General features: G+C 46.5%; 1 protein-coding gene across 3 annotated transcripts in view; it reads left to right on the top strand.

The window, feature by feature from the left end:
• The window catches only part of kat6a (K(lysine) acetyltransferase 6A), a 39,846-nt gene extending 13,667 nt beyond the window's left edge, over positions 1 to 26,179 (top strand). For 2 of the 3 annotated variants that reach the window (XM_078250072.1, XM_078250073.1), the window contains exons 3-17: positions 3,571 to 3,679; positions 4,890 to 5,005; positions 6,638 to 6,719; positions 7,018 to 7,132; positions 7,482 to 7,801; positions 10,635 to 10,747; positions 12,832 to 12,947; positions 14,293 to 14,434; positions 15,646 to 15,807; positions 18,071 to 18,164; positions 18,306 to 18,537; positions 19,399 to 19,600; positions 19,712 to 20,407; positions 20,648 to 20,909; positions 21,029 to 26,179. In XM_078250072.1, coding sequence (XP_078106198.1) covers positions 3,571 to 3,679; positions 4,890 to 5,005; positions 6,638 to 6,719; positions 7,018 to 7,132; positions 7,482 to 7,801; positions 10,635 to 10,747; positions 12,832 to 12,947; positions 14,293 to 14,434; positions 15,646 to 15,807; positions 18,071 to 18,164; positions 18,306 to 18,537; positions 19,399 to 19,600; positions 19,712 to 20,407; positions 20,648 to 20,909; positions 21,029 to 24,369 — 6,102 coding nt within the window. In that variant the 3' untranslated portion in view covers positions 24,370 to 26,179. The remainder of the gene's footprint in view (positions 1 to 3,570; positions 3,680 to 4,889; positions 5,006 to 6,637; positions 6,720 to 7,017; positions 7,133 to 7,481; positions 7,802 to 10,634; positions 10,748 to 12,831; positions 12,948 to 14,292; positions 14,435 to 15,645; positions 15,808 to 18,070; positions 18,165 to 18,305; positions 18,538 to 19,398; positions 19,601 to 19,711; positions 20,408 to 20,647; positions 20,910 to 21,028) is intronic. The other variant, XM_078250075.1, reaches the window with a different exon arrangement.
• Positions 26,180 to 27,221: the final 1,042 nt, after the last annotated feature.

Here is a 27,221-nt window from a genome sequence, read left to right on the forward strand (position 1 = left end):
GGTGTCATCAGATCACAGAACCCTCTTCCACTTAGTCTCAGAGTCTCCCACGTGCCTGGTGGCAAACACCAGGCCAGATGTCATGTGAGCTGTTTTCAACAGAGGCTTCCTCTTTGCTGCAGAGGCACATTGGCTGCTTCCCAAGTCTCTTATTTGATATCTCTCTCGCTTGAACCGGAAGCCGCTCTGGCCCTCTTTTGTTCTGGCCGTCTCAAAGCTATTATTTTTCCTGCTCCGAAGAGCGAGGATCGTGGAAGGATCTCAGAGGAGCTATGAGCGAGGATACACAAGAGCCGCCTTCCCAGAAGCCGTGCAGCTGAAAGCCGTTGCTAACTCCGCCCATACAGCTGACGAATTCACGTGGCGCTTCAGAGGAAAGGGCTCATCCCTCTAAAAACACATTTCCTCGTTTCCTCTCTCCTCGCACGATTTCCTCGGTGGGAAGGACTAAGACGCGAGGAAGGAAACGTGGATGCAATGTAACGACGTGGGACGTACCCAGTGTCTACCATGAAGCCCTGTGGCTCCTTCAGAGTGTCCATCACTTTAATTTATTTAGACTTAGATTTTCACTCTGTTGTTAGAACACACTACACACAGGCCTGAAATACACACACATGCTCAGGTCCTATACATGCACAAATGGAGAGATTTCGGAGTGAGGAGGCTGCGACTGCTGGACAGTTTTGGTGCCTTGCTCAAGAGCAACTTGGCAGTGCCCAAAACGATGTCTCCAGCTACCAGTCCACACTCCATACTTTGACCTGTAGGGGGACTTGAACCGGCGACTCTTACCGGCGACACTTAGCTGCTCCCTCTAGAGGTCTGGAGAACTTCCGTTGTGTAATCTGGATGCAGCGTTTTTTTGTTGCATTTGTTTTCCGGGTTTGTGTGCTTTTCTTTTTGCATCGTTTCATATTTGCAGTGCGTTTATGTATTTCGTTGTGCCGTGTGTCTTTGCAGCACGTTTGCTGAATGCTCCACATGTGTTGTCAAATGAATGAAGTTGTTTTCTTAATTTGCTTGTGTTTGCTTGTGTGTTGTCTATTTCTGTGTGTTTTCTTAAGTTGCAGGGCGTTTGCCCCTGTCGGCCACCGTAGATAAACAATAGTTAATCAAAATGGTCAAAATTAGTTGTATAGGCACCTTAAATCCCAGTACAACACTGTTACAGAATTGTAAAAACACAATGCAAGTTCCTCCTGCCATTTGATGCTGCCAAAATTAATTTGTGTACAGTACATTTATGTGAACTGTCAATATTACAGCCAGAGTATACATATTTTTCTGTTGAAGTTGTGACCGTAATACAAATTTGACTTACTTTTATATGCTGTATATTCGTCAGTAGACCGAATGTGTTGCTGAAAATGACTTGTGTTGTACTCTGAGGTAGCAGTAAGCCGCCACTTCCCCTCAGGGTGTCCCGGAGACTTTCAAGGAGAGTCGGCCCATGGCCCCTCCCTCTTGTGTTTCTGCGTGTGAAGTGCACCTGCAGTGCTTCAGGGATGTGATTTTTCAACTTCATTTGACACGGGCGTCCTATTTGATGCTTAACAACATATTAAGTCTTATCCTGCCTTCTGTTTGCCTGGACACAAACCTGGCTTAGTCCTGCGCTTGTGTGCATATTCGATAATGTGTTCTGTGTCACTGAGTGCACGCCCGCTGGCATGGTTTGTGTTTTCGGGGACAGACTAGGGCCGGGCGATCTCAAGAAAATCAAATATCACGACATTCTTGACCAAATACCTTGATGTCGATATTGCGATGATATTGTAGGGTTGACACTTGGTGCTTCAACAAAATGTTATTTACACAATGACATTTTGGATAAATAATCATCAACCATGTCGATTTAATGACTAAGTGGGTAAAGGCAAATAACAGAAGACAGGGTTTTCCCCAGGTTAGTGGAAGACTTAGGTGCACGTATTTGTCTGGGGGTTTAGGGGTCCTCCCTCAAGAAAATGTTACATTTTTCTAAAAGCTAGAGCAGATAATAAATAAAACAATCCAAAACCTTAAATACAAAACTTGCAAAAAAAGTCCACCAGAGACCAACTACTAGGGCTGTAGCGATACACTAATCTCACGATACGATACACGATATTCAGCTCACGATACGATATATATCACGATATTTAGCCAACGATACGATTCAATATAATTCGATACACTTACATTATTTTCTGAAAGATTTAAAGGGGACAGTGGTTTTGGTGACATCTTGTGAGTGTTCCATTTACTTGGATTTAATTAATTGAACTGAAAACTAAAAACATCAATTACACAACATATGTCTCTGACTGGACAGAGTCTACAGCTTGCAAATGCTGGACAAAATGAATCAAAGATGTGTTGAGAAAATTAGTTCCATTTATTGAAAGCGTACAAGCCTTTGAAAAGTAAATAAAGTGCAGTATTGCAATTAACAATGGAGAGTTAAAAAGTGCAGCAAGTGGTCTGTTCTGAACAGTTTCTTTGACAGCTTTTTTAGCTTGACACTGAACATATGAGGTAGCCAGTCTAGCCACCAGGTAAGTAAACGTAGTACCATGGCTTCTCCTCAGAACACACCGAAGAAACGCCGACTTGAGCGTACGCTCTGCGTGTGCGCGAAACGTAATACGTCTCCATAGCAGCAGGCGGCGCTGCTCTGTATTGTTTCCATTAACAGTCTGATTGTTTCCCAGAAAATGAAAACCGGCAGCAAGATTGGACAAACGGGGGATTTGAATGGGACTTATGTATCGATACTCGCGGCTTAAAAATCGATACTTTCTTGGGAAAAAAAATATCGATTTATATCACAGAATCGATAAAATTGCTCAGCCTTACCAACTACAGCCATTAGTTCTGAGAAAAGTAACTGAGTTAGTTTTGATGCTCCCGATTGATTTTACATTCACTTGATTTAGATGGTGCCCAAAACGGCTTAGGTGCTGCACCTTACCTTTATAATGGTAGGGGAAACCCTGAGAACGGCTAGTAAGTCTGGTAAGTTGGAACATGACATCACTTAATGCAGCCTTTAAAATCAGGAAAAGACAACACTTACCATATTACAATATCCAAAACGATATCTACTCTCATATCACAATATCAATATATTGTCCAGCCCTAGGACAGAGAGAAGATTTATGCAGCACCAGGAATGAATGTCTGATGCCATGTTCCAGAATAAGTGTGAAATGGGACATGTTGCAGTGGAATTAAACTCCTCAGCCAGTACAACCAAAGAAACCGAGGTACAGCTTTTGATCACACAACACAGGAGTCGGCAGAGACATTGACACACGGTGGCAGCCTCTATGACATGCCACTTAAGTAATACACGCTCCGTAGTCACCGTGTAGCTCTCACGTTCTTCATTATCCTAAACTCTCTGTTCACAGATCCACATGCTCTCTGGTGTCACTGTAGTTCTCCAGTCCGCTGTTGGCTTGTTAATGCACACAGCAGTCATTCACTGTGGCAGGGCCACTTTGTTATTTTCACTTGTACAATTAAGCTGTTAAGTTGACTGACGGTCTCAACCCCCCCCTTTCTCTTCTGTCTGTCTGCCAGCCGGTGGCAGAGCCCATCCCCATCTGCAGCTTCTGCCTGGGCACCAAGGAGCAGAATCGCGATAAGAGGCCCGAGGAGCTCATCTCCTGCGCCGACTGTGGCAATAGTGGTGAGTGAGTGCTGCTCTGTGACCAGTAAGACCCCAGATCCTAGCCCCATTTCAGTCTGTGACTTGGTTAAAGTGTCCTAGTAACCACAGAGGAAAATGATCCAATCAGCTGTTTGCAAAGTATAGCTTGGTTGGAAGTGTGATTGGTTAGAATACATGCAGTTAGAGAGAGAGAGAGAGAGAGAGAGAGAGAGAGCATTTACGATGGGGGCGGGAAGAACTCTCCCCGCGGCTTTCAGAGTATGACGTGATGCTCTCTGTCTCTATCATGTAGGCGCAAATCTGTAGTCTCTAAAAAAACAAAAAAATCTCTTTTAAAAATAGACATTTGTAGTTTTAAAACCAATACAAGCCCAATGCCAGGCACACCATCCTGGAGCTGGAAAAAGACTACTGTGAGTGTCATTTTAGGAAGCTGCACGTAACTATGTACAGACACACACACTTCAATTACTTTCATGTTCAATTACTATTCAGCTTCCTGTTCAACTGCCACTTCAACTGCTTACAGTGGTTATGTGTCCACTGACATTTCAACTAACTGAGAATTCCATTAGCTATTATTTCATCTTCTTTGACTAATTACATTAGGACTGCCCCTTCATTTAGTTTTTCAGTATTTCAAACATTTCAAATGGTTCAATTGCTATTTTTAAGCTGTGAGCACACTTACATTTTCTTAAGGAATTGTAGCCATTCTAGTTCCTTCTAGAGTTATTCTTTATAGTTGTTCTGTTGTGTTATTTTGGTTATTTTTCTTTTACCTCTGCCCATTTTTTTTTTTTTTTGGTCCAGGATCTCATGCTTAAAATTGAGTTAGACAAACACAATAACGGACAGACTGGCACCAGCCTATGTTTTCAGAGAAAGTGGGATATAATTATGCTTTTCCTCCAGCTTAGTGAAAGCAGAGGAGAGATTGTGATCCTCCTCTTTCCTCAGTGGGTTTCTGTCCCAGACAAGACCATCTACTCTACAGCTATTCTTCAAAACAGCAAAAGCACAGCTCTGACAGATTGTCATTTATGTTTGAACACACTCTTTACAGCCAGCTTTGATTCAGTAAGGGCTTTCAATTCCAAAAGGAGTTCTTTTTTCTTCTTCTTCCTCCTGCGATGATGCAAGTGGGTCACAGCTGTCAGTCAGCGGCGGCAAAAGAGCCTGTGACGTTGACGCATTTGTTTGTGTATGCGTGTCTATCTACCTGCAGGCCACCCGTCCTGTCTCAAGTTCTCCCCAGAGCTCACAGCGCGAGTCAAGGCTCTGTGGTGGCAGTGCATCGAATGCAAGACTTGCAGCAGCTGTCAGGATCAAGGAAAGAATGCGGTGAGTGGATGAGCGAATATGGCGGCCTGGCAGCCTAACGGTGTCTGTGAGCACTCTTCTTCCCTGCTTAAGTACCAGATAGAGATGCTGATAGACATATCTGTGGTCCTGGGATTGAGCTATTTTAGTCAGTACCAGCATGATTTCAATCTTCTTTTTTTCTCCTACTTGTCAAGCGAGGAATCATTGTTATTCAAACGTTTGTAGAGAGGTTTGACGGTGAGAAAATTCATCTTTGCAAACAAAGAAGTTGCTTAAGCCAGTCATGGTGGATATTCTCAAAGTACTGTCTGACTTTAAATGGCAAATTCATAGTAATCAAACAAAGTATTTTAATGCACTTTTGTGCATATGTAAGTGGAAATCTGTTTCCGGTCGACTCAGTACACATATGTTATTAACCCCTAGGTTCATTTTGAACCGGAATTGTCCTTTTAATAAAAAATAAAATTCCCCCCCAATATCTTGTTCTAGCTTTCATGTACAGTACCAGTCAAATGTTTCACTTTCTCATTCAAGTGAACGGGAAAGTGTCTCCAAACTTTTGACTGGTACTGTATGTATATCATGTACAATGCCTCCCTATTAAATTGGGTCACTGAGACACATCTAAAGTAGGGCTGCTCAATAATGAAAAATAAAATAATCATAACCACTAGGGCTGTGTATTGGCAAGAACCTGGCGATACGATACGTATCACGATACATGGGTCACGATTCAATATATTGCAATATATTTCGATACTGTGCGTAAGGCGATATATTGGGATTTTTTTTAAAGTATAATTAAAAAAAACTAATATTTAAAAAAAGACACGATGTTCATAAAAGTCAAAGAAGTTTACTTTAGGTAAACAAGTCAGTACACAGAAAACCAAACTGCCAGTTTGAGATTGTGGTTCCCAGGTTCTTAGTGAGCTAATGTTTATATGCTAAAGTAGGCCAAAGTTCAGCCATAGCTACGTTGTTAGCTTCTAGCAAAAAGTCAGGCACTGCTAGGCACTGTTAGGCAAGGACACTAGTGGTGTGTCTCAGCATAGCCATCTAGCAGTAGGGGGTTTAAACACAACATCATTGTCAACCACTGTCTTACATGAATATTTTTTAATACCTTTTTTTTTTTTTTTTTAAATCGATACAGTATTGCAAAATAAAATATCGCGATACTCAAGTGCATCGATATTTTTTCTTACACCCCTAATAATCACAATTATTTTGGTAAATATTGAAATCACGATGAATTAACAAGATTACTCATTGACTTTTGGAAAGATGTTGCATTTATTGAATTAAAAAACAGCAACTGTGAAACAGTCAAACAAATCAACAGTGAAACACCTTGAACTGTGAAGTTTCCCTTAATACTTCTCCCGTTCAACTCTTTGAATTCCCCTTCAGAACACAAGACAAAACAGGCAAAAACAATAGGGTCCACGCAGCTTCGCTGCTCGGCCCCTAATAAACAGTTTACTTGCAAAATGTAATGTGCAAAATACATCTTTTTTTTCTTGATTGCATTGTTTTTGTGATCGTTAGGAGCCAAAGTCGTGACGAAAATATGATTGTTTACGCAGCCCTAATCTAAAGCGACTTGATAATCATCCATACTACGTGTGTGTCTGTACTGTTAAGGACAACATGTTGTTCTGTGACTCCTGTGACCGGGGCTTCCACATGGAGTGCTGTGATCCTCCCCTCACGCGGATGCCAAAAGGTAAGTAAACAGGACTGCTACTTTAACTCATCACCTTACCTCTTCATTGGCCATTTACAACCTCCCATGGATTCAACTGAAATAATACACAAAGCTCCCACATTTACCACCCTACAGTCTACGACCATTATAGTCGCACTAAATGATGTCTTGAGTTCTCATGAAGCACCTAGTGCTTCACCGCTAAGTGCTAATGTATTCGATACGTCCCCGAGCGTGTTGGTATCTGCACTGAAGCCCGCCTTGTGTTATCCACCTCAGGGTATGTGAACCTGCGCTTTTACTCTTTCTCTCCCAGGAATGTGGATCTGTCAAATCTGCCAACCCAGGAAAAAGGGAAAGAAGCTTTTACACGAAAAGGCAGCACAAATCAAACGGCGCTACAACGCGCCGCTGGGCCGGCCCAAGAACAGGTAAAGGAATGCCCTCAGCTGATGTCGTCTGAAGACACCGAAGAGACAGTGTTAGTCCAGTAGAGAGCCGCAGCAACATGCCATGTATCTGCTTCACCACAACAGCCACAACGCCTACTCTCCTACTAAAATGAGCTTACAGCTATTTTTTTCTTTTATGGCCATTGCTCTTTTCTATTGAATTTATTACTGATACGCCTACTCTCCTACTAAAATGAGCTTACAGCTATTTAAATTTGAATGGTGTTATAGAGGAAGATTGACGGCTCTAATATATGGACGTGTGCTTTCCCAGGCTACCCAGGTGCCTGATAAGCAGACTTTTAAACCGACTCCTTTCCCTCCGCAGGCCGGGGCGGCCCTTCAAGAAGCTGGGCGGGCGTGGTCGACGGAAGCGCTCGGCCTCGGCCAACTCATCCTCCAGCTCCTCCTGTGAGGGTTACCCTGGTGACGACCGGCTGCTTTTTTCGATGCGGGACGACGACGACGACATGTCACAGGGCAGCCTGCGCTTCAACAACAAGACCAAGGGCCTCATCGACGCCCTCACAAAGTTCTTCACACCGTCGCCTGAGGGCCGCAAGGCCCGGCAGGAAGTCGTGGACTATTCACAGCAGTGCCGCATCCGAAAGAAAGCCAGTCGCAAAGGAGAAGGAGATGACAGAGGAGGTAAGGAGTAGCTGTGTTTTTCTGCCTATACACACACAGCACTTCACTTTACCATTGCGGGATGACTTTTGGTCTGCAGATGAACACCTCTGGTTGATGCAAGATATTAGATTTTTACTGGTCCAATTGACAAAAAGAATCAAGTTTTTCCATTATTATTATTATTATTATTACAAAAGGATACAAGATTGGAAGCTTAGAATGTGTTGTTGTAAACTCACCAAAATATGTATTATTGTACTTATAAAAGGTAATGTTCTTGACAGGGATATCATGAGTAGCTTTGGAATTGCAATGTAACTGATGTACATAAAAAGATGTGAACGTACTGTATTGCGTGTAGTGAACGAGACATAAAACAAATTTGCAACAGTGCAGCAACAAAACGTATTGATGAAGTGACTGCGAAAACATGAAAAGTAGGCTATGGATTTTAACATCTCCAAAACGTCCACAGCATAAATTGGTAATATTTGCACTTTAATGAGCCATCAGCATCATGAGATTAAAACGCATACTCTATCGTCATGCATCTTTTCCCACTTTATCAGACTCGATTAGGGGTTGTCAGCTGGATGGTTTGCTAACCGACTCTGTACTACCAGCTGTTATTGTGATGCATAGGCAGCGCTTCAATGTTCTTCTCGTTTTAAAAATGATCCAGCCCTGATGTTAGTTATTTGCAAATTGTAGACTGAGGGTAAAAAAATGGTGTAGAACTCATTTGTCATTCGTTGACTCAGAAAATTGTTGCTTATGCATCGAAAGAAAGTGCTTTGTAATACGAAGTGGCCACCTCCAGTTCTCTTTCCACTGAACTTTCCGAGTAAGTAATGCACAGTAGAAGAGAATAAATGCTACAGAGCGGACACATACGGAGCATTCACTTCCAAGTTTCACTGCCACCGGTGTGTGATTTTGACCCACTTTGAAGATTTTGTTGTACAATGGATACGCAGGTTTATACAACCTGCATGAATCCAGTGTTGTGATAAATATACTTTGTCAAAAGACTATTGATTCAAAACCAGTTTACAAATGAATAAAAAGCCACAATCAACCCAGAGCTGGGCAATATGATATCGTGATATGAGACTAGATATTGTCTTAGATTTTGGATATCGTGATATGACATAAGTGTTGTTTTACTGGTTTTAAAGGCTGCGTTACAGTAGAGTGATGTACTTTTCTGAACTTACCAGACTGTTCTAGCTGTTCTGTTATTTGCCTTTTCCCCACTTAGACATTATGTCCACATCACTGATGATTATTTATCTAAAATCTAAGTGTGAAGATGTTTTGTTAGAGCACCATTTGTCAACCCTAGAATATCGCCGCAATATCGATATCGAGGTATTTGGTCAAGAGTATCGTGATATCTGATTTTCTCCCCATCGCCCAGCCCTAAATCAACCACAATGGTAGGTTTTTGGTGGGTTAACATTTCTTGCCCACCGTCCCGCTGTTTGTTTACCTTTTTTAATAGATAGTTATAGATCAAGATAGATTTTATACATAGAAATAAAAACCCATTTTTTTCATATCGGCGCCCACATGTAAGTGTCTGCTCCGCTCCGTACAGCAGCACAGAGTAGCAGGAGTCAGATTTCACTCCTCACCTAGTCTATATCCACGACGTTACACTTCCGGGATTGCTCCGGTGCCGCCGGAAATTCCGCCGAATGTCCTTTTCGGCCGGATGTCTGTCACCTTCCTCTTTCTTTGTGTTGGCGTTCTAACCTCTGGTGGATTTATGAGGACTATGGTTAACTGCTCCTCAGATCTCTGCAGGGTAAATCCAGACAGCTGGCTAGACTATCTGTCCAATCTGAGTTTTCTGTTGCACGACTAAAACAACCTTTGAACGTACATGTTCCACCAAAACAAGGTCCTTCCATTCCATCCCGGAATGCTGTGTGGACTAGCCAGACGCCGCAGACTCCGCAGCGCTGTGGACTAAGGTCTGGCAATGCGAAACTACTCCTCACCTGACGATGGCGGAGGATTTGGTGTCAAAGTGAAAAGCAAAATAATCAGATCCCTTATATCGTATATTTAAATTGTTTATAATAGACTATTAGTGTGTTTTCTTGCCAGATTCACACGCAGAGAAAATAGACCAGAAGCTAGACGGAGAGCCTGCCGTGGAGCTCCGCGCCGCTATGGTCTGAACAGCCCAATAGGTTAACATCATCTTAATATACAGTCTATGGTCAACATGGGTGCCAGGCGGAAGCTTCGGGGCGCCGCGTAGCGAAAAGCTCGTCCGGAGAGCCGGAGACGCCAGACACAGCCGTGCTGCGGTTTGCGGTGTAATCAGTGACACCGGTGTCGTCGCAAGTATATTGCCTGGTGGGAAGATTTCCTCACCGTGGCATCCCTAGTAGGTAGTCTGTTCACTGTCACCGGTTAACATGGAAAACCCAAATGAAGTAGGAAACATTCTCTGAGCACTTCATGTCTCGTGTGTCTTAAAGGATAACTTTGAGCTAACCCCAGTTGCACATTTAGTCAGAGCAGAGAGTGTACTAACAACAGAGCAAGGTGGCAAATGACTCATTGATGATATACAGTAGGACCTGCATGTTGGTCTTTCACGTCATCCCCTGTGGTAAAATAGCTAAATTCTCTCCACTTTAGAAAGATTTTTTTTTTTGATTATCAGTTTATTTTAAGAAAACTGTTGACCATGTATGAATGCCTCAACGTCTGCCTGCTGTGACTGCTAGGGGCACAATTGTTAAAAGCTCCGACAGCACACATCTTGGCACTCTGTCTGGCAAGCTTCTCACTAGATTTGCATCAATGTCGCCTCTTGTGTTTCAATCCCCAGACAATCAGGAAGGCAGCGACTGGCGTGACGAAGATGAGAAACTGCCCGGCCACGAGAACCTGACGGAAAAAGACATTGAACTGTTCAGACACATCCAGGAGCTGGCACTACAGGTACACAGACAGACGTGAATGACAGACAGATATGAAATGTCTTAAACATTTTGTTGAAGGAACCGAGATGGGACGATGGGAAGGGAGGACCGACCTGAAGAGGGGGCCACATTGTAGAGGGAGACGGCATCAGCTGGGGAACCTGGGAGGAGCCGTATGAGGCTATTACTGAGGCCGCCAGGCTGGAGTCACTGGAGGTGACATTATGTAAACCCACGGTGGGCAGCGGGGGAGCTGGATGTCAGTGGTGATGAGAATGTGGTCAGAAAGAGTCAACACCACCTAGCTCGTAAAAATACGAAGGCTTTCACCCAGACGAGGTCTGTAGGATGTAAGCACGTTTGTGGGTGGAAAGGGTCAATGAGCCGTTAGTCTGGTGTATTTTATTAATAACTGAATTTCCATGGAGCGGCTGCCGACTGCAGCATGTATATCAAAATCAGCTATTAACATAGATGCAGGGCACACGGGGCAGAGCAGGATGATGAGTGCAGATCAAAGGTTTGGTTTTAAATGACCAATAGATGCAAATAATAAAGGGTAATTGAGGGACAGAAACTTCACTGCAAGGTAATTAAGGTACTGTGTTGTCATTGGACAACATGGAATTTCACGTTCTGCTTGTGATACTCCGATGGTCGAAGCAGCTGGTGGCTGGTTGATGTATTCACACCCTGGAGGCCCAATGGGGTGGAGTGCATGATGCCTCTGCCACGTCTCAGTTAGCGATGGTGTCAAAGGACGTCCTATGTTTGTCGGAGTGAATAGAGAAGGGGCAATTACGTCATGGTACATTGCATTCTGGGTAGGGGTCGCCATCTTCCCTGACCCAGTGATTTGTTTACATTGATTCTACTCTTCATGTATCTTTTCTCAATACTTTTATCAGACTCGATTAGGGTTAGTTTCTAGCTGGATGGTTTGCTAACAGACTCTGTACTACCAGCTGTTATTGTGATGCATAGGCAGTGAAAATGTTGTAGAACTGATTTGTCATTCGCTGCATCAGAAAATTGTTGCTTATGCAAAAAGTTCACTCTCTCCTTGGTCAATGTCACGGAGAAGGTGCACCTGGAAATGAGTAGGAAGTAAAATCCAACGCTACCAAGCCGCGGCCGAGCGGACCAATCACAGTTGTTGCGGTCGGTGCAGTGGAGAGCTACACATACAGCATCCGGGGAGGAACTTGGAGTTCACTGTCTTGCTCAGGGACACTCTGACATGAGGCTGGGATCGATGCGCCAATCTTGTGGTTGAGGGGCGAGCAGTCTACCTCCGAGCCACAAGCCACGCCGTAAAAACAGTATTTCCCATCCTTTTTTTTTGATTCCCATACGCAGCCTGTCACTCCCTTTCTACTAATCGGTCTCTACCTGAAAACGCCACAATGCATTGCATCGACTCACGTCACAGTCCCTTTCTCTATGTTGAGCAGGGAAGCTCTGATGACAGTGTCCTGCACTGACAGGTTTTGCCTAGCCAGTGTAGTTACAGAGAGGAAATGTAAATGAGGTACATTAACAGCCCTTTTCATGCAGCACAGCAGTAGATTGACCAGAGAGCGGGTGTTTGGCCAGCGTCATGGGAGTCATATTAAAACACTATCCCAGCTCCTGCCTGGAATATTCAAACCAGTGTTGAAGTGTTTGATGCAGGCAGAGTACTAAGCTTTCATGATGCGTGTAAAAAAAGGCAATTGTGATTATCTAGGTCGAGTAGCAGAGTCGAGTACATGATATGAAATTCTGACAGCTCCACTTGGTCATGCTAGCAGGTAGCCTGGTCTCTCTGAGAATCCCAAAGTAATCAGAAGCGGGTTTTGGTCTCTGACTTAATGGTATTAATTGTTAAAGCTCTAATGTTTGCCTTCATTTGGGCTCCCCTGGTTTGCCTGCGTTACAGATGACACCCAATATCGTATCGTGATAACGTGTGATTTACACCCCTACTAAGCCGGCAGGTCCTGGTGTGTAATCGGTGTACTCTCCCTGTGATCTGCCAGCCACTCCAGCACTAAACCTGGACTTGACCCTCCATGTCTCTCCCTCTCTTTCTTCCTTCATCTTTGTTGCTCACCTAAACAGAAAGTCGGGGTGACGGGTCCGCCGGACCCTCAGATGCGCTGTCCGTCGGTTATCGAATTTGGCAAGTTTGAAATCCAGACGTGGTATTCCTCTCCCTACCCCCAGGAGTACAGCAGGTAAGCTAATGGCCATAATGAAGCACAACAGCATAATGCACTTAGCTCACAGTCCTGCTTGTAGGCATAGCAATTACCGCCAGCATAATGGAGTGCAATTATAAGGTTGTTTACATTACCGCCTACTTTGGCAGGTAACCAGCCAGAGCCACGGAGGCAATTTGATTCTGATTTGCTGAGGGTGTATTCATTTTTTTATATATGTAACTGTTGAATGAAATCAGCCCTACTATTCTTACCAAATCTGCCGCTGTTCAAATCCTATTGGTTCCCAGATGGCTCAGGCATTGCAGAGTTGTTTGCTTCTTTCAAAACAAGAGCTGTGAAAAGCAATTAACAACGATATTCTCAATTAATCACTTGGTCCATAAAAACGCCCATCACAATCTCCCAAAGCCCAAGTTGACATATTCATATTGCTGGTTTTGTCTGACTTGAAAATAAGAAAAAAAGTGTCGCACACTCTCGCTCCATAATCAGTCGTTTTGTCTGACTAACAGCCCAAAACCTAAATTAACTATCACAAGACTAAGAAACCAGCAAATAATCACATCTTAGAAAGCTCGAACCAGAGAACATTTGAAAGAATTGTCAAAATATTTGCCGATTAACGTTCTGTCTATCGACAAATCAATTCCTCGACTATTCATTCCAGCCCCTAGCTGCGACTTTTTACAACCATTCTTAGGGCCCCAGCTTGCAATCGGCGCAGCGCAAAGCCCAACGCAAGTGTCTTTGCTAGTTTAAGACCGACGCAGTTGTCAGTTTCCCGTCCAGCGCCCGCGTCGTTTAAATAGCAAATGCACCTGCGCCCATCTTTGCGCCCATGGGCGTGCTGGTCTTACAGGGAGGTGTGTTCAGGTGCATTTTTGGCGTATTGCTATCTTGAGGCAGCGGAAAGTGATCGCGCCATTGACCAACAGAAACCTGGTCTAAAGTCAGTAGCGCAGCATTTCATTGTTATTTTAACAGCAAAATTAGTCAAATGCTCCAAGTGGCACACTATGCTTGTTACACACACAGGGACGCACAGCAGCACACTAACACGCAAAGGATTACAAATAAAAATATTACGGTGCAAATCCTCCATCATAACAGCAATGCGCCAAGGTACAAACGCGCCTGGCTTTTAAAGGGAATAGGAGATGAAACTCTGATTGGTTTATTACATGTTACGCCCAAAACACACCTCTGATTAATGAAGACACCGGCGCACGGAACCTTTTTTCCGCCCTAAACACACCTGCGCCAGTCGCTTCACGCCGTGCGCTTAGGTCGTTAAAATAGGGCCCCCAATGTTTCTCACGTGTCTTTCACTGCACTTCTCTTCCTTTTCCCTTTCCAGACTACCCAAGCTCTACTTGTGTGAGTTCTGCCTGCGCTACATGAAGAGTCGCAGCATCCTCTACCAGCACATGAAGAAGTGCAACTGGTTCCACCCCCCTGCTAACGAGATCTACAGGAAGGACGATGTCTCTGTATACGAGGTGAGGAGCTGTTCCTAAAGATGGCAGGGTTCAACACTAGGGGTTTCCCGTTGGCCCGGGGCAAGGAAAACGCCACGTCGGGCAAGTCAATGTAACAACCCACTTGCCCGTCCGGGCTTCATCGTATCATAACTAACGCTATCGTTGTCTTGCCGCCGTCGGAGAACGCTTCATGATTTGATTTGAATGTGGATTGAGTTGACATTTTTCTTACGCTCTTGATGCATTCAAGGTTTCTGACTTTAAAAAAATATTCTCTTTGATGTTTTTGTTTGTGTTTTTTTTCAACATTTTTAAAGCTGTATTTGATGTTTTTTTTGTTGTTTTTTTTTTTTTTTTTTACTTTTTTTCGAAAAATAAATAAATATGTATAGGGACCAGTAAAACGTGACGTTGACCGGACAAGTGAAAAAAAAACCTTAACGTTGAACCCTGCATGGACTGAATAATGGTGATGGTTAATGATTAATAAACTGAGAGATGAAATAGAGAGAGAGAGAGAGAGAGAGAGAGAGAGAGAAAAAGTCTAGCCCCCTCAGACATAGTCCCGGAGACCAACGAGTCCTTTCTTAATATTTTTATTTCAGACTGTAGGAGTAGGTCAGAGATTAATCCCATGCACGGCGCACCAATACTCTCCCAACCAACTTTATGAATACACAGTATGTTGATCAGTCCAGTTCCTAATGGCGATTCATTACCATCCCTGCCTCCCATAGTGGAATATTCCTTTGTTCATGCCATCAGGGAAAGTCACTGTTATCATTAGAAGAATTCCTAATGACCAATTTACAGTTAATCTCTTCTTCTGGGTCTCCTAGCGCAGCGGCAGATTGAGTCAGTGGATTGTTGTCTGCAGGCCACGGCCGCTGCAGCGCCCGTTTCCCCCGCTCTGCAGTCCATCCTCGCTCGGAGGAGAGCAGAGATAACTGGCGAGCTGCCAACCTCAGCCTCCCTCCTCCTCTCTCTTCACAGCTCTTTGTTTCTGTCCTCCAGCCTCTATCCGTCAGGGTCTCCAGAGACCCGGCTGAGATCATTGCCTAACACTTAATGTCTATTCCATTCACCTTTACCTCGTCCCACAGCCCACTAACGGCAGCTTAAACATGCACTTGTGGGCGGCTGTGTGTCTGCGACCGAACGGTAGTCGTTTAGGAAAGCGTTCTGTCATCGTGTTGTACTGATGTGTTGCTTCACTAATCCCACCACAGGTTGATGGGAATGTGAGCACAATCTACTGTCAGAACCTGTGTCTGCTGGCCAAGCTGTTCCTGGACCACAAGACCCTCTACTACGACGTGGAGCCCTTCCTTTTCTACGTCCTGACCCAGAACGACGGAAAAGGTTGCCACCTCGTCGGCTACTTCTCCAAGGTATGGCCACCAGGATGCTAGCCTCATCCTCAGTGCTAGATTCAGATTCAGAATACTTGCCCAAGTGGCAATTCATTTTTACATGAAGTAACATTCAGTACCAGTCAAACGTTTGGACACACTTTCCCATTCACTTGAATGGGAAAGTGTGTCCAAACCTCTGACTGGTACTGTAAGTAATGACAACAATCAATATCAGCATCCACCATTAGAGATGGTCCGATACCACATTTCCTTCCCGATATCTCTTCTGATACCTGAACTTGCTTATCGGCAGATACAGAGTACCAATCCGATACCGGTGTTAAAACCCCCCCCCCCCCCAAAAAAACTTATATTTTAACTGACAGCTGTGTACTTCTATCCCTGTATGGATGTGTTATGATTGCTATCTTTGTTGTATGGCCTGATTCAGTTTAAACTCTTTGTGAAACATGAACAAACAATGAACGCCACAGAGCTTTCTTTGACAGTCTGTCATAATGGAAAATTATCTTTTTATTTTTTTTTATTTAACCTTTATTTATCCAGGTAAGTCGATTGAGAACAAATTCTCATTTGCAACGACGACCTGTCACATTCACACAGTTCCACATTCATACCTGGAAGCTGCCCAGTACAACCACAGTCTGATCTGCTGGCCACTGAGCAGCTCCACTGGAGCAGCTTTGGAGGTTAAGGGCCTTGCTCAAGGGCACCTCAGTGGTGGTAATGAGGGAGGGACAAGCGCTGCTCTTTCACTTTCCGCATCCAGATTTTCTCCTGTCGGTCTGGGGGATTGAACCGGCGACCTCCCGGTCTTTAACCTTTAGGCCACCACTGAACATAAATAAAGTATTTTAAAGTACATTTTCTTCTAGGCTAAATTACGTGGTATCGGATCGTTGCTTAAACTCCAGTACTCGCCGATACCAGCATTTTAGGTGGTATGGGAGGCTCTTCCCATACTGGCATCGCTATCGTTACATCTCTAATCCACATCAGCATGTGACAACAAGCGCATAGATCAAGATCAACGGGTTGTGTTCAGTAGCCGGATTAGTTTTCTGTGCAGGCACATAATAGCGCCAGCCTGACGGCATAACTAAATATTCACTAAAAAGTGCATTAGTTATTTTTTCAGCTTTCCGAGCCACTCGTTTCTTCCACAGAGAGCGGAGGTCTTTCTGCTGGACTCCAGTGATCTTGGTGTAGACCTTAACAATATTATTCAGACTCTTTTTGCCCATCACACGCAACCCATTAAACCGGCACACAAATGAAAACGTTAAACTCTTGATAGGGGCAACCTCTAGCTCACCCAGTAAGAGCGTGCGCCCCATGTAGGCTGAGGCCTTTGCAGCGGCCCGGGTTCGACTCCGACCTGCGGCCCTTTGCTACGTGTCATCCCCCATCTCTCTCTCACCTTTCCTGTCTATCCACTGTCACTCTGAAATAAAGGGGGGGGAAAAACTCTATAAAGTTTGATAACATTTTCTTGCAGACATCGAAAGAGTTAAGCTTCCTTAGCAAATGAATTGTGAACTATCCCCGCTTGACTGTGCACTCTGTGTTCATCAATTTCAGCTGTGAACCAAACGCTGTTGCTAGATATTTGTATTCTTGTACGGTTTGTACATCTTCGTCGTGTATGATGCTCGCTTCTGGTTCGACGCTGCATTTTCTGAAGTCAATTATCAATTCTTTAGTTTTCGCCACATTTAGGTCTAGAACATTTTCATCACACCATTTGACGAATGCCAGTAAGGCAGCACCATGATCAGATTGGCGCCAGAAAAAGTTAGTCCCTCTTGGCGAAGTTACATTCACTCTGAATTAAGTATTTTCAGTGTGCCACCAACAACATCATGCCTCCATTTTCAAGGAATACGTACCTCTGTAAATCATAACCACCCTCCTCAAACTTACCAACACAACTACATGAACCAAAATGGAGAGACAGATATACAAAAAATGAAATGAAATTGAAATGCACTGGCATCACTCTGCACAGGTGCATTCCTACAGATATACAAATGCTCGTGTTGTGTCCCAGATAAACACTGGGCGCTGTGAGCTCCGTTGCCCCTCTCTGTGGAGTTTGCGGTCGCAGGTGCTCCCATTAACATGCCGCCTCGCTGCCAAAACACAGCAGTTAGTGAGCGGACGCAGCACCATCAACACCCTGCTGTACACCCACACAGGCCTGCTTCTGTGACGTGGTTTCCATTATGTTTGTTTTTTTCTAATGGCGGAATGTGTCGGTCTCTCCCCTCTTCTCCAGGAGAAGCACTGTCAACAGAAATACAACGTGTCATGCATCATGATTCTTCCACAGTACCAGCGCAGGGGCTACGGCCGCTTTCTCATCGACTTCAGTAAGGGCTTCAGCCTCGAACAACAAAAATAACTGTGAAATGTATCTGATACTCCTTTATGATCGATGAATACATTCGAAAAATGCTGTGGCGTACAACTTTTGAGGCTCAAGATGTCTTTTTGTTGCTCCCTCCCTGCAGGCTACTTATTGTCCAAGCGCGAGGGCCAGCCAGGATCTCCAGAGAAGCCTCTGTCGGACCTAGGCCGACTGTCCTACATGGCCTACTGGCGCAGCGTGGTGCTGGAGTGTCTCCACGAGGTCCGCGATCGGCAGATCACCATACGACAGCTTAGCAAACTGACTGGCATCTGCCCGCAGGACATCACCACCACCCTGCACAGCCTCAACATGCTGGAGCAGCGAGGAGACAGGTCAGATTCACATTATATCGGCGGGTGGTCTGGGGGTAGTCACCCCGGAGAATTTGGAGCACCAAACACTTAATTTCCTGCATTCTCGTCAATTTAATTCAATCTAAATTGTTATTGATATTGAATCTAGTTTCATTATTCTCCTTTTATTGTTCACGATGACGTCCTCAAATGTCTTGTTTTCTCCACAGCTCAGAGATAGTTTACTCTCACAGAGGAGTAAAAGAAACGAGAAAATATTTCCATTTGAGAAGCGGGAATCAGAGAATCTGATCTTTTTTTTTCATAAAAAATGACTCAAACCAATTAATCGGTTATCAAAATAGTTGACGATTAAAGGTGCTCTAAGCGATGTTGGGTGATGTTACTCCTTGTTGACGTTCGAAGTATTTTCAAACAAAACGAGGCTAGCTCGCCCCTCCCTCCTCCTCATCCCGTTCCCTCCCCCTCCCTTCGGTGTGTCCGCGCACCAACCCCCCAACCCCCACCCCCAACTCCTCCTCGTCGGTTATTGGCTGGAACACTGTTTGTTATGTTTGGTGGTGCAGGTTGGCCAGTTTGTTTTTGTTGGCTTTGTGGAGCCTGGGCTGTCTACAGAAGCCGCGTTTTTTACAGTGTGTTCAGGGGACAGGCAGCTCGCAGATAGTGAGGAGATGTTTGCTGTATGTGACAAAAACTGTTGTAGCCTAAAAAACGCGTGACATAGCTTAGAGCACCTTTAATTTAATAGTTGACAACTAATAGATTTAATCGGTTAATCTCCACACATAGATGCCACATTCTTCTAATTTCTGCTTACAGAAAAAACATGCATACCGAGTTCTAATGCTCCTGTTTGTTTTTGTGCTGTGGTTTTGTCAGGCTGGTCCTGGTGCGAAGGGAGAAGTTGGTGTCTAACCACATGGCTCGTCTCAACGCCCGGCCACGGCAGCTGGACGTCGACCCCGAGTGTCTCCGCTGGACTCCCGTCATTGTAACCAACACTGTGGTCTCTGATGCCGACGCAGATGACAACGACGACGATGAGGAGGACGAAGAACCAGAGGAAGACAACCGCAAGGAGGTACCTTCTTTGAATTTGCATTTGCTGTGGAAATAATAGATTGATGTCGGAAGTCGTTGTACATTCTTGTTGATTAGGTATTGAGTTTATTTTTATTTTCTCTGTAAATAGATCAAACCAAGTCACAGGGTCCCACCATTGTCCTGGCAAACGCGCCAAGGGAAGAAGAGGGAGGAGGATGAGGACGAGGAGGTAGAAGAGGAAAGAAAGAGCTTCCTGGGGTTTCCCATTAGCCAAAGCTCTCCAGCGTCCCCTCCCATTCGCTGTCCACCCTCTGTCCCAGAGCCACCGCGTCCCCCTCCCCCAACAAATGGAGAACGCCGACCGCGAGGGCGCCCACCCAAAAACTGGCCTTGGGGCAAGGTGAAAGACAACACACGGGTGGGACGGCCGCCTAAGATCCGCCCTATGGAGGACGAGGATGATGAGGACGAGGAGAGAACAGAGGGAGGAAAAACCACAGGCTCTGCCTGCGGCCCTCCCTCCCTTTTCTCCCTGGACAGACATGCAGAATCCACAGCTTTTCACTCCCTGGACATGGCCAGGCACCCCTCCATAACCCCTACACGAAGAGGGCGGCCCCCAAGGAAAAAGAGAGGCCCTAAACCCAGATTGATGGAAGGGCCCGGAGAGGGACTGGCACAGCTATCTGTGGTTTCCAGGTTGAATGAGTCGCTGTCTGTCAGGAAGAGCTGCTTCAGTGAAAGCAGTGAAGAAGAGGAGGATGACGATGACGAAGATAATGAAGAGAGGAGGGGATGCTCCCCACCCATCCTTACCAAGCCTGCCATGGGGCTTAAATGCAAGGTAAGAAAGTAACAATGTTAACCGTTGATGTAATGTAATTTAATGTAAATCTCAGAATTAAGATTGATTCATTGCCTGATTGATGAGTTAGCATTCAGTTGTATTTAGAACTGGATTGATGTCCATGCCATTTACTATAATCTTCTTGATCTCAGCCAGGCCGGGTCGTTGAAGTCTGTTGTATAATTTTAAGCTAAATTTCAAAAGGCACACTTGATAACCCATCCTGTTTCTACCTAGAAGCCACTGAGGAAGCGTCGCTTTCGCCAGCGGAGCCACCCTCACAGCAGCGTGGTGACAGAGACGATTTCTGAGACCACAGAAGTGTTGGATGAGCCCTTTGTAGACTCCGACTCGGAGAGGCCTATGCCCAGGCTGGAGGAGGAGACGCCCCTGGGCCACCCACTGCACCGCTACCCCCCAGCCCGCTCTGCTCTGAGGTTGTCTGACCCAGTGCCCAAAAGGGGCCGGCACTCCAACCTCACCGATTCAGAGGAAGACGGTGAGCAGACAGGGTTTTGATGCCAAACTTGGGCAGGATTAGTGCTGATTGGTTTGTGTATATACAGAGGTACGTGTGCAGCTTTATCTAACACTGGCTTATCTTCTTGCCTCCTTTAGAGCTAACACCCGTGCTGAAGCCTGTGGCTGCTCTGCCAGCAACTCCATCCGAGAGCCTAGCGGCCAACCCAGAGGTCCCAGTCAAGAAGAAGAAAGGCTGGCCAAAGGGAAAGAGCCGCAAACCCCTGCACTGGAAGCAACAAGGACCTGGAAAACCCCCTAGTGGTGGACCAGCCGCAGATAGCCAGGCCCAAAGTGGGGATCCGCCACCCCCTAAAATCAAAATGAAGCCTGGCCGCAAGCCCCGGAGCTGGTACCTGCAGCGGGCCCAGGAGGAGGCAGAGCGTCAGGAGCAGGAAAGACAAAGTCTGTTGGAGCAGCAGCTGGACAAGGATCCTCAGCTGCTCCAGACCGATGACCGCAACAGCAAGCGAGTCTGCAGAACCAACATTGACCGAGACAGCAAACCGAAAGACTCTGATGAAGAAGATGACTATCTCCCTAAGCCTGTTGAGCAGAAGGTGCCCAGGAGGCGAGGTAGACCGCCCAAGAACCGCGCCCTCCTCCAGCCACCACAGCCTGCCCCCAAACCCCCTCCCACCTCTGAGCCCGAGGAGGAAGAGGACGAGGAGACTGGAAGGGCCTGGGAGGAAGACAAACCCAGCCATCCACCGTCCCGTACCCTGCTGTCCCCTTCGTCCTCCTCTTCCACCTCGGGGCCCCGGGCCCGACAGCCCCGGCCTCAGGACACAGATATGGGTGACAGGGAAGAGGACGATGACGATGAGGAGAGGGAGGAAGAGGGATGTGGCAGTGCTGGCGGGAGCATCAACAGGCGACCGGCAGTTCCACCAGGTTCAGGAAGCAGGCGCAGTGAAGACCACGACGCAGACGATGAAGGGGACGGACACTTGGAGGACAAGAGCAACGGCAGCAACAACGGCAAGAAGAGAAAAAGCCAGGACTCTGAAGACGAAGAGGAGGATGACGAGGAGGAGGAGGAGCCCGCCTCCCGTGCAAGCTCGCCCCCTGTCAAAGAAGAACCCCAAGGTGGAGAGGCTTTTTTAGACATGGAGAACAGCGTGGCCCGGGACTATGTCAGCAAGCAGGAGGAGGAAGAAGAGGAGGAGGAGGAGGCTGAGGAGGAGGCGCAGGAGAACAAGTGTCGGCCCTCCTCAGCCGACCCGCAGCAGGAGGAGAGGCGGCGCAGAGAGCAGGAGGAGTCGGCTGCTGCAGCTGCGGCAGTGGAAACGGTTACGGCCATGTCTGTTCCCCCGGAGCCCATGGAGCTCCAGTCTCTGCACCCAGACGATAAGGACGTCACGCTGTTGATGGAGCCCCAACACGCACATCCACACTCCCACCCTCACCAGCACTCTGACTTCAAAGAGGAGCTGGGCCACCATCACCCGCACCACCCCCATCACCACTCCAATGAGCTGGACCTTGAGACTATGCAGGCCGTCCAGTCCCTGACCCAGGGGGAAGCCCAGGACGAAGAGACGGAACCCCAGCCGCACCACGGGGCCTACCAGGACTGTGAGGAGACCCTAGCCGCCTGCCGCACCCTGCAGAGTTACAGCCACACAGGGGAAGCCGAGGAGGAGGCTCTGGCCCTGGTGGAGGATTGCGGGGCCTCCCAGCACAGCAGCCCCCTTCCTAATCCCCCAGTGCCACCCCTGCCCAGTCAATCTGTGCGCTCGGTGAACAGTCCAGGGTTGCCCTCGGCCATCATGGACACAACACCAGCAGGACAGAGGGGAGGGACGCCTGGCCCCACAGGGGCAGTGGGCAGCGGTGGAGGTGCTGGAGGGGGGTATAACCAGATCACGCCGGAGCATCCCAGTTCTCTGTCCGCCCCCTCCCAGCAGAGCATGGAGACGTCGCCAATGATGGATGTGCCGTCTGTGTCGGACCACTCGCAGCAGGTGGTCGACAGCGGCTTCAGTGACCTAGGCAGCATAGAGAGCACCACAGAGAACTACGACAACCCCAGCAGCTATGACTCTACCATGGGTGGAGGGGGTAATGGAACAGGGAATGGCGGGAACGGAGGGGGGATGTCGGCTGCTGTAGTTGCCGGCGCTTCCACAGCTTCCTCATCATCAGCCTCCTCTTCGTCAAGCTCAGCCCCTCCATCCTCCTCCCAGTCTAACAGCTGCTCCTTTGTGCCAGCCCCCAGCCTCACATCTTCCACAGGAACGGGAGGATCCCAACTAGCGATGGGCAGCTGCAGCCTCATCCAGCAAACAGGATCGGGGCCCAACAGCGGACCCGGTGCCAGTAACGTAGGCAGCGCTGTGCCCCAGCCCCCGCCACCGCCACAGCCGTCCAACACCCCCAGCTGTGGCATTAAGTCTCCTCAGAGCTGCGGTGTGATCGAGAGGCCTCCCAGCACCAACCAGCAGCAGCAGTCCCAAAAAAAGGTTTCTCAGCAGCAACAAGCCCCAAACCCTCAGCCTCCACCGTCGGCACCACCACCGCAGCAGCAGCAGCAGCAGCAGCAGGCCCTGTCGCAGTGCAGTATGGGAAATGGCTTCGCCTCCACACCCATGATCATGGAGATCCCTGAGAGTGGAGGCGGAGGAGGGGGCCGCACCCTGTATGAGCGCATGGGTCAGGACTTTGGCACAGGGGGCTACCCCCAGCCCTCAGCAACCTTCAGCCTGGCCAAACTCCAGCAGCTCACCAACACCATCATGGACCCCCATGCCATGCCCTACTCTCATTCAGCCTCCGTCACCTCCTACGCCACCAGTGTTTCTCTCTCCAACCCCGGGCTGGCCCCTTCACCCCACGCCCCCCTTTCTCAGGGCCAGCCCACTATGACCCCGCCTCCTAACCTGAGCTCTGGCTCCATGAACCTGGGCTCCCTGCAGCTGCAGTGCAACATGCCCACCACTAATATCGGCCTGGGACCCCCGCCGCACACGCAGCGGCTACAGGGCCAGATGGCTACGGTCAAAGGCCATATATCCATCCGGTCCAAAGCCACTCAGCAGCTGGCCCCGGCCCCGCACCAGCAGCAGCTCTATGGCCGCAGCTCGGGGGCCGTGGCCATGCAGGGCACGCCGCGCACCCTAGCCGTGCAGCGCGGCATGATGCCAAATCTCATGCCCACGCCAGCACCATACAACTCCATGAACATGACGCCCCTCAATGCCATGTCTGCCGGCTACCGAATGCCCCAACCCATGATGAACAGTGGTTACCACGGCAATCCCCCTTACATGAATCAGCCAGCTCAGTACCCCATGCAGATGCAGATGGGCATGATGGGAGGGCAGGGTTACCCGCAGCAGCCTATGCAGCCCAATCACCATGGCAACATGATGTACACTGGCCCCTCCCATCACAGCTATGCCGGTGTCCCCAAACAATCACCGTACATGAGCAGATGAGCAGCCAAGAACTGAGAAAAGGAGACATGAGGCCAGAGCTGATACTCGCTGTACTCTAAATGTCCATTACTCCTGTGCACCCTCTCCAGTGCCACGGCAGGCACCAGCGAGTGTAGGTGGTTGGAGACAGAGGGGTCTTTGGGTTTCCTGTTTTTCTATGTTGTCGTTTCGTCCCTTTTTGTTTGGGCTCGTTTCTCCTCCCCTCCCAGCTGGCTGTGTGAGGGAGCAAGCCAGCAGGGGGTTCCGGGTTTGGGCGCGTACATGGACCTCTGCCGTGCCGTGCAGCTTCCGGCCAGGCCTGCACAGTCCTCTGTCATGTGATTTCACACGGGCCCGGGAGTCTCCTCCAGGGGAGCAGGGGAGGACAAGAAAGACGAGGAAGATACACAGCGAAAGACGATACAGGAGTACCTCGCTTTGTCATGACTGCGTATGAAAAACAGTGGTTACCTGAATATATTCAACCATGCACACAATCTTTTAATTGATATAGGAAGCCTTACCTTGAAAAAAGAGACAATGAAACATTGTAGGCGGACTCTCGTTTTTGTTTTGTTAAACATAATGTTGGGTCTTTATTTTTGTTGTTGTTGTTTTTTGTTGATTTTTTCTTTTATTTTTTATTTTATTTTATTTTTATAAATACTCGTGTGCAGCCCGACCTCTTATATGCTTTGGTCTTTATATGTGTGCCATTCTGAACTGGTGATGCTCTCTCAGAAATACCCAAACTTCCCTGCGGGCCAGTCTGTCTGACAGCTTTTCACCTGGTTCCAGTAAAAGCATAGGAGCGGGGCCTCCGGTGTTCAAGGTGTTGAGCTGTTTCCAGAGTCTCCGTCTTCCCGAGTGGACCTTGTTGTACCAAAAACAACCAAGGCACAGAAGAGACGAGTTACTGACCACGTTACTGTCTATTAAATGTCCATAAATGAAACCAGTAGCATTATTTTCCAGTTTTCCGCCACTCCGAAACATTTTAGATGTAAATATTCTGGTACTTCCCAATATCCAACACACACAAACAAACACACACACACACACACACACACACACACACACACACACACACCGGCTAGCTGTCGCCAATTGGTGGCTAGCTCGGTACAACATTTAGCTGTTCTTGTCCACACACCACTGACAGACGGTGTACTATGTCAGCCTTTTTTTTTTTTTTTAAGCAGTTTAGGGATTGCAGAACAAACGGTGGGATTTCCATTTCACTGCTTTAAGGAAAGTCAGTTAACTAAAGCTGACCTCTCCTCCTTAAGTGTTAGTGACCCAAAGAGGTCCACAGGTGTCTGCTTTTGAATGGTGTATTCTGTTAAAACTGTATTTTTCTTTTTGTTCTGCAAAATTCTGCACTCCCATTGGCTAGAGATATGGCAGTAGACAGTTAGCCTTTATAAAAGGTGTGCCTAAATGCCTGATCTAGTGCACGGTTTGGCCCTCACATAGAGGCACGCTCATATTAAAGCAGGGTCGGAGGTGAGAAAGTGTTTGAGATTCTGTTGGTTGTGGCCGGCGCAACTGGCAGGGGTGAAACAGTAGACCTTGTTGCTCCATGTACCAGTATTCAAAGTCAAAAAAGAGGAACTTTCATTTTTCTTACAGACCTGACACTGCATACTTTATTTGTGTGTATTGTTCTGTTCTGTACTTTATTTTGTGTATTTTCTTTTTTGGTTTCTTTGGAATTTTCTCAGACTGGGCAGCTTTCTTTTATGACACAAGCTGACTCTTTTTGACTTTAGAAAAACCTATTGTAGAGAAAATGTTTTTTCTATAATATAAAAGGAAACTCTGACATTGATATTGGTACTGTCATTTTTTTCACTTCTGTTTCAGGAAAAAAAAAAATAAACCAATACATATTTTTTAGCTCGCCTCTTGGGTAATAATTACTAAGAAATTCAAAACTTAAAAAAATTACCACTCACTTTTAGTGACTTTAAGATGCCTTTAACCTCTCCATTCCATCTCATCTCTAGAGTTTTTCTATCTTTGTGTAGTATATCAATGCTATTTTAAACAAAAGGACTACAAATATCTAAAGGTCACTTGGAAATTTTTTTACTTGTGTGTGTATAGGATGACTTCCTTACATTTAAGAGGCATGTAAAAAGGAGCTCAGTATATTTCTGTCTGTTTATATCGCTTCCCTTTTTGTATCCTTTGTAATTGTACATGTTGCGTTGTATGCTAAGAGAGCGCGCAAAATTAAAGAGAGCAGTGACAGCTGGGCACACAGTGAAGGTTGATTTGCTCTCAGCGGCCTCAACTCTACGCTGTCCCTGTATGGATTTCCATTAATTCTGTTTTTTTTTTTGTTTTGTTCTTTCTTTCTTAGCAAGTACTTTCAAAGAACTCTGTACATTTTAACATAAAATGAAAATAAATTATGTTGAGCCATTCATGTTTTCCTTGAGCTTTTTAAAAGTTTCTGAGTCCGTCCTACGATTACATCATCCTCTCAGTCCGGTCCTTTTTAGGGACAAAGATGCTCTAATCATGCTTAAAACCATGCACATTTCATTTAAACCATCTTGTGTAAACAGACCATTTTGGGTTACACTTGAAGGTAGCTACGAAAGAGTGACATGACACTGTCATGAATGTGTCATAAACAAGTCATAAACGTTAATGACATAACGCTTTTTAGTAAGTGTCATTCAGTTTTTGTCATGACAAGTTTAGATTAGATTTAACTTTATTGTCATTGTGCAGTGTACAAAGACAGCGAAATGCAGTTTGCATCCAACCAGAATAAAAAAAAAGCAGAAAAGTGCTATGTGATATACAAAGTATAGACAGGTGGAGCATAGTAGGGATCGACCGATAGGGATTTTATTTCA

This window comes from Sander vitreus, chromosome 5, assembly GCF_031162955.1.
Source record: "Sander vitreus isolate 19-12246 chromosome 5, sanVit1, whole genome shotgun sequence".
Lineage (NCBI taxonomy): Eukaryota > Metazoa > Chordata > Actinopteri > Perciformes > Percidae > Sander > Sander vitreus.